This window comes from Leptopilina heterotoma, unplaced genomic scaffold (genome assembly GCF_015476425.1).
Source record: "Leptopilina heterotoma isolate Lh14 unplaced genomic scaffold, ASM1547642v1 Lhet_223, whole genome shotgun sequence".
Taxonomy (NCBI): domain Eukaryota; kingdom Metazoa; phylum Arthropoda; class Insecta; order Hymenoptera; family Figitidae; genus Leptopilina; species Leptopilina heterotoma.
Genome location: NW_025110941.1, coordinates 860,353 through 875,181, shown reverse-complemented (window position 1 = coordinate 875,181; position 14,829 = coordinate 860,353). Strand labels below are relative to the sequence as shown.

The 14,829-nt window shown below is 28.6% G+C and overlaps 1 protein-coding gene across 6 annotated transcripts in view; it reads left to right on the top strand.

Moving 5' to 3' along the window:
* LOC122502218 (titin-like) overlaps positions 1 to 14,829 on the top strand; it is a 128,887-nt gene that overhangs the window by 28,914 nt on the left and 85,144 nt on the right. For all 6 annotated transcript variants that reach the window (XR_006301621.1, XM_043612158.1, XM_043612155.1 and 3 more), the window contains one exon: positions 12,388 to 12,454. Coding sequence is in view for 5 of the 6 variants with exons in the window: in XM_043612158.1 (XP_043468093.1) it covers positions 12,388 to 12,454 (67 nt within the window). In the remaining variant the exon portion in view is untranslated. The remainder of the gene's footprint in view (positions 1 to 12,387; positions 12,455 to 14,829) is intronic.

Below are 14,829 nucleotides of genomic sequence, written 5' to 3'. Positions count from 1 at the left end.
CAAATCTAAACTCTAAAGTCAATTTTTAAAATTTCAAAATAGCGGATCCAATATGGCAAACAAAATTTAAAAAGTTGTTCATTTCATGATCATTAAGCTTCCTCAATATAATATATACCAATTGTTTAATTTTTTATTTTAGAATAATTATTTTAAAGTGTTAAGATAAATTGTCAAAAAATACAAAATTTAAATTTTTTGTGAAAATTTAAAATATTTATAAATTCTATAAATTTTGATAAAATATATACTTTATATACATGAATCGATTCGTTTTTATGTCAGGAATGCAATTTTGACAAGAATTATTAAAAATTTTAATATAGAAAAAAGTTATTTCAAAAAATCCAAAAATTAATTTTTTCAAAAATTAATAAATTGTTGAAAAAAAATTTTTTTTCAGATATTTTTAAAAATCCTTTTGTCTGATTTTTGGTATTCGTGACCGTAATACACCTACAAAATTTTATCAAAATCCGTCAAGACGTGTAAGAGAAAATTTGTCCACAAGAATCGGTGACATACACACACACACACACATACATACACACATACATCCGGACATTTGTTCCTCTCGACGAATTATGTATACTACACTTGAAAATTTGTAAAAATAATTGGTTCTAAAAAATTCGGAAATCGACATCACTATAAGGCTTCCTTTATGAGGAAGCAAAATTAAACAAATTTGCTTGAAAATTGTCTCTCGGGGGTTTTTGGGATCGCTGATTACGAATCTAAAGTCAGTTTTTAAAAATTAAAAAAAGTGGATCTATAAATCCATATGGCGGACATTAAAAGTTACGAATTTGGAAACACCCTCCTCTATTTTAATACGGGCTTGGGACCGGCAATTGCATAGTTTCATTTCTTTTCTTTTAATTTTTTTTTAATGTTTTTATTAAATTTTTTAACACTTTTATTAATTTTTTTTATTTTTTGAATATTTTTATATTTGTCGTAACAAACAACAAAAAATAAGTGACGAAACATAAAAGACTAACGACAAAAAAACAAAAGACAATCAAGAGAAAACAAAGGGACAATGACAAACGACAAAAAAAACAGTACTTCTCTCCTATTTTTAATATTATTGTTGTTATAGTCGTAACATCAGATTCGCCATTTAAAAATTTTGTAAGAATGATTCCAGATTTGTATTTTCACACCCCGCAAACTTCCGAGAAGCAGCATTCAGTCCTATATTGTCCATTTTTTATTTTTGACTATCATATTCTATCCATTATTTTATAGATAGAAAAACTGACTTCAGATTCGTAATCTGTGATCTAGAAGAAACCTAAGCTGTAATTTTCAAACAAATTTGATGGATTTTTTATTTCTTTGTCCAATATATTGAATCCTCCATTTATAATTTTAATAAACTGACTTCCGATTCAGAATCAGCGACTTCGAAAACATCCAAATGCCAACTTTTAAGCAAATTTGTTTAATTTTTATTTTTTTTGTCCGCCATATTGGATCCGCCATTTTGAATTTTGAAAAACTGACTCCAGATTCGTAATCAGCGACCTTAAAAACCCCTGAGTGATAATTTCAAGTAAAATTAAATAATTTTTAATTTTATAGTCCGCCATATTGACTCCGACATTTTGAATTTTCAAAATTTTGAAAATCTGATTCTAGATTCGTAATCAGCGACCCCGAAAACCATAGGTATTATACCTATTGTAGATATTTTTCAATTGCTCTAATTATGGGACTGAAAGGGTTAAGGAAATTCTGAGGAAATCGTGTAATATTTCCAAATATTAGGTATTAGGTTTTGAAGGTACACACCTCAGGAATATTTACCATCAAAAACTTTGATGAATTTGCAAAGCGGTTTTTTTAAACAAATATTAATTCTTAAAATGAGCATGTGGGGCAAAACCGGCCATAGGATATTTACATTGTATCACAGTTTCACAAAAATTATTATTAATTAGAATGTTTTTTTTTCATTAAAATATTTATTTTCAATGAAAAATAATTATCTTTCAATGAGAATTAGACCCTTTAATATTGTTTTTCTGATATTTTCAAAAATTTTTTTTTGTTATTTAAAAAAATTATTTATTTAATTAAAATTCAATCCTGTATTATTATTTACATTATTACAACCCTTGTTCACATGACTCTTTATGTTTGTTGTTATTGTAGATTATAAAAATGCAATATTATAGATAAAAAACCCAACTGGCCGGTTTGCCCCATGGGGGTGGGGCAAACCGGCCGGTTTGCAAATTTTTTTAAAGTTAACACAGCAACTAAACAATAAAAGATAAAGTATAGGTGCCTCTGGGAAAAAGTTGCGCAAGTAAATGATCTTTCAAACAAGCCATCGAAAAATAAAATCGGTTGATTCGTTTAGTCACAAGAGTAAAAAAACCGTAGGTATGGCCGGTTTGCCCCACTCTCTCCTATAAATTAACTAAAAAACGTAGTCAACTTTATTATTAAACACCAACAAAGTTCTAATGAATAAACTTTTATTTATTTGAATGTATTTGGTCAAGTATTTTGTTCTTATTGTTTTAAAAATAATGCCCAAATAAAAAATATAGCTTTTTTTGACATAATGTAAGAACAAATATCGATTGTTTTTTATATCGTATCGATCGAATGCATTACTACTACAAGTGCCAAGTTTCAAGTAAATCAATTCAATTTTTAAAACATCCGCCATTTTGGATATGAAATTTTGACTTTTAGGGATTTTTTCAAACGATACCTTTAAAGCAAAATCTGCGGTTGCAATTTGAAAAATAGCTCGTATTCTTTCATTATTAACCTGACTGCAGTCGCGCCATGAGAAAAAGTTTTTTGTGGGGTTGTGTTACCATTCAAAGGGTAAGTCCAAGTTGTGAAATGTAAACAAACCAAAAGGTAAACAAACTAAACAGAGAAATCGCACTTTTGCAACAGCCATTTCTCCTACAAAAATTAACATTTTTACACTTTCTATACAAAAATGGAAAATTAGAGTGTCAAAGTGTCCAATAAAATCATTTTTGACTATGAGCAATAAAAAGCAATTAGTACAATAACTAATTAAAATGACCTGTAAAATAGCATTTTTGACGCGTCGCGAAAATAAACTGTTGGAGTATATCAACCGCACTGACGATGAAGAAGTTCCATGTCAGCGATTGAACCTTCAACATGTGGAAGGGGAAATTTTTCCCTTTCCTCCTTGAAATTACAAGAGAAAGGGTAAAAACTTCTTCATCGTCCGTGCGGTTGATATAGTCAAACACTTTATTTTTTCGCGATCTGAGACTCTGTTGCTCTTTGCACATGCGCAGAGCGTACTAAGAATGCATTGACAGCACCATGTGGAAGTGCACATTTTGTTTGGAATGAAACTTAGTTGTTTTCTCATTTTTTCAGCTATGCAAGTTGTAGTTACCAAATTCAATACGCCAGTTCACCATTTTCATAAAGAAAATGTGAATTTATATTTATGTATAAAAATAAGACCTTGTGAAAAAATGATTCAAAACAGCGAATAGTGAAGCAAATAGTGAATCATTTTTGCACGAGGTCTCATTTTCGTACATAAATATAAATTCACATTTTCTTTATGAAAATGGTGAACTGGCGTATTGAATTTGGTAACTACAACTTGCATAGCTGAAAAAATGAGAAAACAACTAAGTTTCATTCAAAACAAAATGTGCACTTCCACATGGTGCTGTCAATGCATTCTTAGTACGCTCTGCGCATGTGCAGAGAGCAACAGAGTTCCCGTCGCGAAAAAATAAAGTGTTTGACTATATCAACCGCACGGACGATGAAGAAGTTTTTACCTTAATGAAGAAGTCTTTACATGAGACTTCTTCATGGGCAGTGCGGTTGATATACTCCAACAGTTTATTTTTCGCGACGCCTTAAAAATTCTATTTTATAGGTTATTTTAATTAGTTATTTTACTAATTGCTCATAGTCAAAAATGATTTCATTGGACACTTTGACACTCTAATTTTCCATTTTTGTATAGAAAGTGTAAAAATGTTAATTTTTGTAGGAGAAATGGCTGTTGTAAAAGTGCGATTTCTCTGTTTAGTTTGTTTACCTTTTGGTTTGTTTACATTTCACAACTTGGACATACCCTAAATGTTTGAACAGTAGCCAAAAAACATATTTTACACTCTTCCATAAATATTTTAAAGTTTTTCAAGTTTAGAGGGAAGACAATTCCACTTAAATGATAGACAAACGAATTCAAAAGATAAACGAAAACAGTTCATCAACAATAAATAAATTAATTTATTAATAAATAATGCGTAAAAATGACACAAGGCCGGCACCACCCTAGATAATGGTTTCAAATATCAAGTACCAACCTTGGCGCAACCCCGGGACAAGTAAGATCTACACCCAGGCGCCACCCCTTGCTTATAAACGTTTCTCAGGGCATGGGAATAGCCTGTTGTTACCGTTGCTGAAGAACTTTGAATTTTATTAAAATTTTATACAATTGGCAACTCTGGGATCAACTTTTTCTTATTTCTTCATTGCCAAAACCATGGCTGAAGAACTTTGAATGCAATAAATGAAATAAATAACAATAGTAAACTAGTAAATAATTAATAAATAATTAATAAATAAATAATTAATAAATAATTAATAAATAAATAATTAATAAATAATAATAAATATGTTAATAATTGATAAATTAAAATCCAAAAATGATAATTAAATAAATCAGTAATTAATTAATTATAAATTAATGAATGAGTTAAATCATAAACAATTCAACAAGAATAAATTGAAAACTCAAAACAAGAAAAAACGATTTAATTTTTTAGTTTTTATTAACCAAAATAATATTTTATTTACCGCTTCTGGTTGAGATTTTTGTTTTGTAAAAATTCCTTCTTCAACAAAATTAATTTCTTCTTTGGCACTTACACTTTAATGTTTCGTGTTTTTCCATAATGCTATTGGTTTTATCTTCGTCTGAAAAAAATAGAGAACTTATGTTTTTTGGATGTTATTTTTCACTTTTTCGAATATAGTGACGTATGAATAGAATGAATTTAATTCCGTTTGTTTTATGTGATTAAATTTAGTCTATTCGAATGTCACAAGATTCGAAAAAGTCAAAAATGGCATCTAAAAAAATAAGTTCTGTTTATTTTTTTTGGACGAAGATAAAATCTATATTATTATGAAAAAAGAAGAAACATTAAAATGTGTAAGTGCCAAAGAGGAAATTAATTTTGTTGAAAAGGAATTTTTTACAAACCAAAAATCTCAACTAGAAGCGGTAAATAATATATTATTTTGGTTAATAAAAACTAAAAAATTAAAACATTTTTTCTTCTTTTTGAGATTTCAATTTATTTTTGTTGAATTATCTTCCCATTATTTAACTCATTCATTAATTTATAATTAATTAATTACTGATTTATTTAATCATCATTTTAGGATTTTAATTTATCAATTATTAACATATTTATTATTATTTATTTTATTAATGAATTATTTACTAGTTTACTATTGTTATTTATTTCATTTAATAATAATTAATAATTATTAATTATTCACTAATTATTTACTTGTTTCTTATTACTATTCATTTTATTTATTATTTTATTTATTTATTCTTATTACTTATTAATTGATCACTTGTTTATTATTTTTATTCATTATTTAGCAATTAATTATTTACTAGTTTATTATTGTTATTTATTTTAGATGTCGTTGACAAACCTGTTAATAAATTTATGATTTATTAATAAATAATTATTTACTTTTTTGAGGTTGTTATTTAACTTTTTTATAGTTACTTACTTACCATTTATTATTATTTTATTTATTGATTAATTCTTTACTATTTTATTATTGCTCTTTATCTTAAATATTATTAAGTAATTAATATTTACTAATTTATTATTAAATTAACAAATTAATTGTCTTTATTTAATTACTGACTTGCATAATATTGTTACTAATTCTATTATTACTCAACAATTAATTACTTAGGTACCAATTGTTTTTCTTTATAATTTTTTACCTGTCTATTAGTATCATTATTATTACCTAAAAAATGGAATTATATATATTGCAACTGCCTTTGACACGGTTTTGCCTTGTTTAAAGAACGGAAAAAATTGATCCCAGGGTTGTCCATAGTGTTGCCGCGATAATGGCGAGAGGCGAGACGAGACAGTATTTTTTTAATTATCGCTAAAACGATACAAGACGAGAGAGGTGTCACGAGAGACGAGAATTCTCGACGAGAATTTTTTTAAATGGCAAAGTTTTATTCTGAAAATATAGTTACGATTAATATAATTATATAAAATATGATAGATATATGTATACTAAAATCTTTTATGGTTTACGTTGTATTAAATAGATTTCTTAAACAAAATATAAGAAATTATAAATATTTTATATAAATTATATTTTTTATACATAATATTTAGTAAATACACTCTTTTTCAACTAAAAGTTGAAATTTAATTCATTTTTCAGTGTTTTTTCTAATAAGCACTCGAACCAAGAATAAAGACATATAGGAGCATTTCAGCATTTTATATTTGATAATAAACAAAACAAGTAATCAGTTATTTGAGACAAAAATATTTTTTAATGCAAGAAAAAAAAAATTGCATTTTTGATTATTAGAAAATAAATTGTAACTATTGTTTAGCTTAACATTTTTTATTCCAATATGGCTAAAATTTTAAACCAGACTAATACTTGAAAGACTACCAAGTCTCACCTTAATCGTCAAGTCATTTTTCCGTAATGTGTAAACACGTCAAATTTTTTACAATACTTCTATAAAAAAGCTGAAAAAGACGAGAGAAAACGAGAATGTGTATCATTCTCGACACTCTAGACGAGACGAGACGAGACGATAATGTGTAATATTTTCGAAACACGAGACGAGACGAGACGATAATTTGACCTACAATAACGAGACAAGACGAGATAGTTGAAATTATCGCCTCGTCTCGTATCGCGGCAATACTATTGTCCAAGAGGCAGCTAATGTAAAAAAATTCAAAGTTCTTCAGCCATGGTTTTGGAAATGAAAAAATAAGAAAAAATTGATCTCAGGGTTGTCCCAGAGTTGGCAATTGTATAAAATTTAAAAAAAATTCAAAGTTCTTCAGCCACGGTAACAACAGGCTTTTCCCATGCCCTGGGAAACGTTCATAATAAGCGAGGGTGGCGCCTCAACAAAATTTTTTCTTCAAATGGCATTAGAATAAAATCAATATTTCACAAAAAAAAAATTCACAAAAAACCTCTACCTTTAAAGAATTATTTTTTTACATTTAAATTTTTGAAAAAGTTGCTTCAGCAATGGAAAATCAGTACTGATATTAGCAATAGCAATTTTGCTAAATTGTTGATTCCATTTCTGATAAGAAAAATTTTATTTTTAATCATATAGTTTCAATGAAAATTAATTATTTTTGTTTTTTTTGAAAGTAAAAATTGGGGCATTTTCAGTAAAAGTTTCATTCAAAAATTTTTTTGTATTAAAACATTTTTTTTTTGAATTCTATATGAAAAATAAGTAAATGCGTGTTTTTTTATTTTTTTATTTGATCAAAATTATAAAACTTATGATTTTTTTAAATTTAACATCTTCGGAAGCAAAGGATTTTTGAAACACTTTTAACTCCGTTATACCAAAAGATAAAAAATAATGAAATATATGAAAATGACTTGTTTTTTCTTGAATATTTTAAATATGTATTAAAAAATAACTTTAATAAAGCGAAAACATTAAATAAATTGAAATTTCGTCTAACATGTGACTTTTCTCAAAAGCGAAGTAATTAATTTTCGATTTTTTTCTTTCATTACAACCACCGATAAATAAAGAAATTTTTCCCACTTATGCCAAAGTGGTGTTCTTTAGGGTTCAAATTATATTTAAAATTATATCAGTCGTTGCACAGATTTTACAGAAGGAAATTGAGAAATTAACCACAAAACATTCGTTTTCTTTTGTTTTTGAAGGTTACATTTTGAAAAAGTGTAAAAATCGAATAAAACTCTGTGCAACTACTGTCATAATTTTAAATATAATTTGAACCCTAAAGAACACCACTTTGGCATAAGTGGGAAAAATTTCTATATCTATTAGTGATTGTAATGGAAGAAAAAAATCAAAAATCAATTACTTCGCTTTTGAGAAAAGTCACATGTTAGACGAAATTTCAATTTATTTAATGTTTTCGCTTTATTAAAGTTATTTTTTAATATAGGGTAAGTGCGGGTATAGTCGGACAGTACTAGTAGTCGGACACTTTCGTGTTTTTTGACAAATAAATAATAATGCATTGTGATAATTGCTTTAAAAAGTATACTAGACGAATGTGTGAAGTTTATATTTTATTAAAATAGTGTTATTTTCGAAAATAATTAAACAAGAAATATTTTATTTAATGCTTTAAAAATCATGGTGTCCGACTATAGATACAACCATTTTCGAGTAGCGCGATGAGTGGCACAAAGTTTTGTTGACAATTAATCATAAATATTAAAACTTATAGGGTTTAAATATTATATTAATAACTTCTAATATGCTTTAATTCAATTTTCCAGCTATAGAAACAAGGGGAAAAAGTGTCCGACTACTAAAGCATTCGTAATTTTTTATTAAAATGTTTATATTTTATTAAATACTCAACTATTTTTAACAAATTTATATGATTTTTAATCCTGAAGAACTCCTTTAATTAATAATGTGCTTATAAACACAGTAGATATTTGCTATTTCAAGAAAAAAAGCATAATTTAAGATTGTATCCTTAAGTGTCCGACTACTAGTGCATTTACCCTATATTTGAAATATTCAAGAAAAAACAAGTCATTTTTATATATTACATTATTTTTTATCTTTTGGTATAACGGAGTTAAAAGTGTTTCAAAAATCCTTTGCTTCCGAAGATGTTAAATTTAAAAAAATCATAAGTTTTATAATTTTGATCAAATAAAAAAATAAAAAAACACGCATTTACTTATTTTTCATATAGAATTCAAAAAAAAAAAAATGTTTTAATACAAAAAAATTTTTGAGTGAAACTTTTACTGAAAATGACCCAAATATTCTTTTATTAAAATTTTGAAAAAATTTAGTTTGATATTTATATTATTAACAAAGAAGTTAATCACAATTTTCATAATGTTCACAATAATAATATAACATTATAATTAGATATAAAACAAACAAAAACTCCAAGCAAAAAAAAGAGATTATCATTTTTGAGAAAAGTGGGGAAAAATTCCCAAAAATAATGTTATTCGCAGTTTTTGAAAATTTCTACCTGGTAAATCCGACCTGCTAGAAACTTGTCATAGAAGTTAAATAGGGTTTCTGGGGTCGCTGAATACGAATCCGAGGTCAGATTTGCAAATTTTTCAGAAATTCAAAATGGCGGATCCAATATGGCGGACGAATTTTTAAAAATTAAACGGATTTACTTAAAACTTGTTACTCGGGGGTTTTTGGGGTCGCTGATTACGAATCTGCTATTAGTTTTCAGAAATTCAAAATGGCGGATCCAATATGGCAGACAAATTTTAACAAATTTAACGGATTCACTTAAAACTTGTTACTCGGGGGTTATCGGGGTCGTTGTTAACGAATCTGGTATAAGTTTTAAAAAATTTAAAATAGGGTATCTAATATGGCCATATTGAATCCGCCATTTTGAATTCTGAAAATCCGACTTCAGATTCGTAATCAGCGACTCCGATAACCCCCCGAGTAACAAGTTTCAAGTGAATCCGTTAAATTTTTTTAAATTCTTCCGCCATTTTGAATTTTTGAAAACTAATAGCGGATTCGTAATCAGCGACTTTAAAAACCCCTGAGTAACAAGTTTCAAGCAAATCTGATGGGTTTTTATATTTGCTTGAAACTTGTTACTCAGGGGTCTAAAATGATTTTTTTAACAGTTGGCAAGCATAAAAAATGACTCACACTCTCCATAAATACTCTGGGGTTTTCGGGATCGCTGATTACAAATATGATGTCAAAATTAAAAATTTGTGGTTAGATTTATAAGCAACGACCCGACAACCTTCGAGTAACGAGTTTTAGGCAATTTTAATCGATTTTTATCAAGTAGTCCGTCCTACTGTACCCGACATTTTAAATTTTGAAAATATGACAACATATTCGTAATCAGTGACCCACAAAATCCCTGAGTAACAAATTTTAACCCTTTCAGTCCCAGTGGTCGATATATCGACCACCTTTTATGCCACCGATTTTTTTAACATAACTTAAAGGAAAACTTTAAATAATTACATATTTCTTATTTTTATGTTTCTACAAATAAGATTTAGTAGTTTTTTAACAAATTAATCTATATTATTTATGTTTTTTGTTATTAACAAACTTATACACGGCAACGCATTATTTCACGTTAAACTTGACTGTTATAAAATTAAATCAGTAACACATACTTTAAATTATGGTTATTTTCTAAATTCTGGGGGTTTGCTGAATATTAATCTAAAATCAGATATGCAAATTCAAAATGGTGGATCCAATATGGCAAACAAAATTTAAAAATTAAACAAATTTGCTTGAAAATTGTCTCTCGGGGGTTTTTGGGATCGCTGATTACGAATCGAAAGTCAGTTTTTAAAAATTATAAAAAGAGTGGGTCTATAAATCCATATGGCGGACATTAAAAGTTACGAATTTGGAAACACTCTCCTCTATTTTAAAACGGGCTTGGGACCGGCAATTGCATAGTTTCATTTCTTTTCTTTTAATTTTTTTTTAATGTTTTTATTAAATTTTTTAACACTTTTATTAATTTTTTTTATTTATTGAATATTTTTATATTTGTCGTAACAAACGACAAAAAATAAGTGACGAAACATAAAAGACTAACGACAAAAAAACAAAAGACAATCAAGAGAAAACAAAGGGACAATGACAAACGACAAAAAAACAGTACTTCTCTCCTATTTTTAATATTATTGTTGTTATAGTCGTAGCATCAGATTCGCCATTTAAAAATTTTGTAAGAATGATTCCAGATTTGTATTTTCACACCCCGCAAACTTCCAAGAAGCAGCATTCAGTCCTATATTGTCCATTTTTTATTTTTGACTATCATATTGTATCCATTATTTTATAGATAGAAAAACTGACTTCAGATTCGTAATCTGTGATCTAGAAAAAACCTAAGCTGTAATTTTCAAGAAATTTGATGGTTTTTTATTTCTTCGTCCAATATATTGAATCCTCCATTTATAATTTTGATAAACTGACTTCCGATTCAGAATCAGCGACTTCAAAAACATCCAAATGCCAACTTTTAAGCAAATTTGTTTAATTTTTATTTTTTTTTTGTCCGCCATATTGGATCTGCCATTTTGAATTTTGAAAAACTGACTCCAGATTCGTAATCAGCGACCTTAAAAACCCCTGAGTGATAATTTCAAGTAAAATTAAATAATTTTTAATTTTATAGTCCGCCATATTGACTCCGACATTTTGAATTTTCAAAATTTTGAAAATCTGATTCTAGATTCGTAATCAGCGACCCCGAAAACCATAGGTATTATACCTATTGTAGATATTTTTCAATTGCCCTAATTATGGGACTGAAAGGGTTAAGCGAATCCAATAATTTTTTAAAATAGTTTTATTTACGGACAGTGTCAGTCAATGTTTATGCTTGACAACTGTTAAAAAAAATTTTTGACATGGTTAAAGCTTTAATATCACTCCTATGACAAGTCTCTAGCACGTCGAATTTACCTGATAGAAATTTTCAAAAACTGCGAAGAACATGATTTTTGGGAATTCCCCCACTTTTCTCAAAATTCCGACGTGATGGGTGGTTTTCGTTACCAGATTTGGATTCATCGCACAAAATACTGCGGGAAATTGCTTCTCGATCTCAGACAACGGAAACTTTTATTTTCATGCAGGCTTGTGTAATTTGTAACAATCTATCTATTAAATAAATAAGTAGAAAAAATTTAATTTAAGAACATTGAAAACCTAACCTGAAATAATTGCTGGCAAATACTAATATAGTAAATAGGAAAAAAACCATAAAGTGACATATAACCATTTTAATTGATTTTAGTAAGAGCTATGTAGAAACATTTTAAAAATGGATATTTAAGTTAAATCATTTAACCCTTAGTATAAATTGTTAGGTTTACAAGAAACGTTAACTATTATCTGCTAATACAAGTCTTCATTTAAGTTTTAAATCAATTCAAACAATTTTTTATGCTTTGGATAGTCAAGAAATAATTATCTATAAAGATATGCTGAAACATAAATAATATGTAATTAATAACTAAAAAGGTAATTAATAACTTATTCAAGAATTTAGTGAACAATTCTATAAATTCCTATTTTATTTACAGGGTTGAAGATACGGAAACACTTGTGGATGCAATTAAGAAGGACAATATCGAGCCATACGCAATAAATGTATGTCTAATTTTAGTTTTTCCTTACTCAGAGACCTTTTGTTCTGCAGGAGACTTTCGATACGCTCTTGCTGACTATTTTTTTGTCAGCTATGAAACTATACTTTTGGGCTGCTGTGGTTCAATTGAGGGTACAGCGAGTCAGAGGCTGCGTAAGGGGACAAAGAAAATACTGCCTGTCCCCTTTATTGCACGTGAGCTCTCAATTTTGGGCGTGTGAATAAAGATAGCGTTCCTAGGAATTTTGTCGACCAGTGTTTTTATCATGTGACTGTTCAAAATGAAGGTAAGCATTTCACAGAAGTAGTAGCTACTACTTCTGTGAAATGCTTACCTTCATTTTGAACAGTCACATGATAAAAACACTGGTCGACAAAATTAATGTTTTTTTTGTCGTTGATTACGAATCTGTAAGTGAAATTACTCCATCACGTATCAATTTTGAAAAAAACGGGGTCAAAGTGTCAAAAAATGTTGGCACTTTTTGAAGCACTACAAAAAAAGAACGCGACGTGATAAAAAGCTCAAATTATAGCATAAGTGAGAGATCGAACCCTCAACTTTAACATCCAAAAGCAATAAACCATTTAGAAATAACTCAACATTGTGGGGAACAACTTTTTACCGCGTGCGCCTCCAACAGATAATATTTTACCGTTCATATAGGGCATATTGGTAAAAAGTTGTTCCCCACAATTTTGAGTTATTTTAAATAGTTTATTGCTTTTAGATGTTAAAGTTGAGGGTTCGAGCTCTCACTTAAGCCATATTTGAGCTTTTTATCACGTCGCGTTCTTTTTTTATAGTGTTTCAAAAAGTGCCATTTTTTGACATTTTGACCTTGTTTTTCTCAAAATTGAGACGCGATGATCACAATCGTTTATTCTTGTAGCAAAATTTTGTCGAACAGTGAAATTAGTCTGCAGTGCACCAAAACTATAATAGATCTGCTGTCACCTATGTAGTTTGGCAGCAGTCCAAAAGGTTTCTCAGTGCTTGATAAACAATTCTGACCTCATAATTAAAAAATTAAAAATGTCGATTTTTTTTAATTAATGCAGAATTTTTTACAATTTTGAATATAAGGGTTTTTATTTCCATTGAATTTTGATCTGATTTTAAAATTGGAAAGATAAAAATTTGTATAAAAGGGTTCTTTGGTATCATGAAAATATATATGTTTAATTTTTACGAATTTAAACGAGATATTAGAGTAAAAAGCTAGAATATTGGTGTCGTACACCCAGGGTGCGCTGTAAGGGTCAAATTAATATTTAATCGTGCCTGTAAAGTTATAAAAACAGATCTTGGTAAATTTACACTAAAATCGTCAAAAATCAAAATTTTTTTATGCGATTATTCTACTTCTCTTCAGGAATGTTCACATAACTACTGTAACTAATCTCACATGCTTTTTACATTTTTTGAACGACTGCATACAAATGGGCCAACAAGTTGATACAATATATATGGATCTTTCAAAAGCGTTTAACAGTATCAATCATGATATTTTGGCGGAGAAGCTCGACACACTGCAGTTACCTTTTAACTTTAAAATTACTCTTTTAAACTACCTCAATGATAGATCGCACCGGGTCTCAATTGGAAATTTCAGATCTAAAATTTTTATTCCTGATCGTGGGGTGCCACAGGGTTCATCCTTTGGATCCCCACTTTTCGGAATTTATATTAATGATATAACAAATGTTGTCAAATCATACATTTTAATTTATGCCGATGATCTGATAATTTACCGATCTATTCTCTCACCTGAAGATAATCTGCAGCTTCAGTCTTATCTTGACTGCGTGAGGGACTGGTGTTTGACCAATAAACTTTCTATTAATTTTAAAAAATTTCACGTCATATCTTTTTATAGAGGTAAAGCACCAGTCCTTTACGATTACAAGTTGGCTGATGTGTCTTTGGAACGTGTTTTTTCTACTTGCGATCTTGGTGTGACTTTTTCTTCTAACCTAACATTTAATGAACATATCACTAATACGGTTTCTGCTGCGGCGAGTGCTCTGGGGTACCTAATTCGTTCTTCGGGGCACTGGGCTGAACCTAGTACATATCGATTATTATTGTTTAACACATTTATTCGTTCACGAACAGAGTATGCAAGGATAATCTGGAATCCCTACTACGATAAATATAATAAAGAAATTGAGTCGATTCAAGAAAGGTTTTTAAAATATATGGCTTTTAAGAAGGATGGTATATATCCTAACCGAGGTTGCGACTATTTACTATTATGTCAGCGTTTTGGTTTCATGACGCTAGCTGAACGCCATTTAATAACTGCGGCCACCTTTTTGTTTAAAATTATTAGGTCTTAACCCAAGCAGCACGTAAGCTTATCTTGACATCACT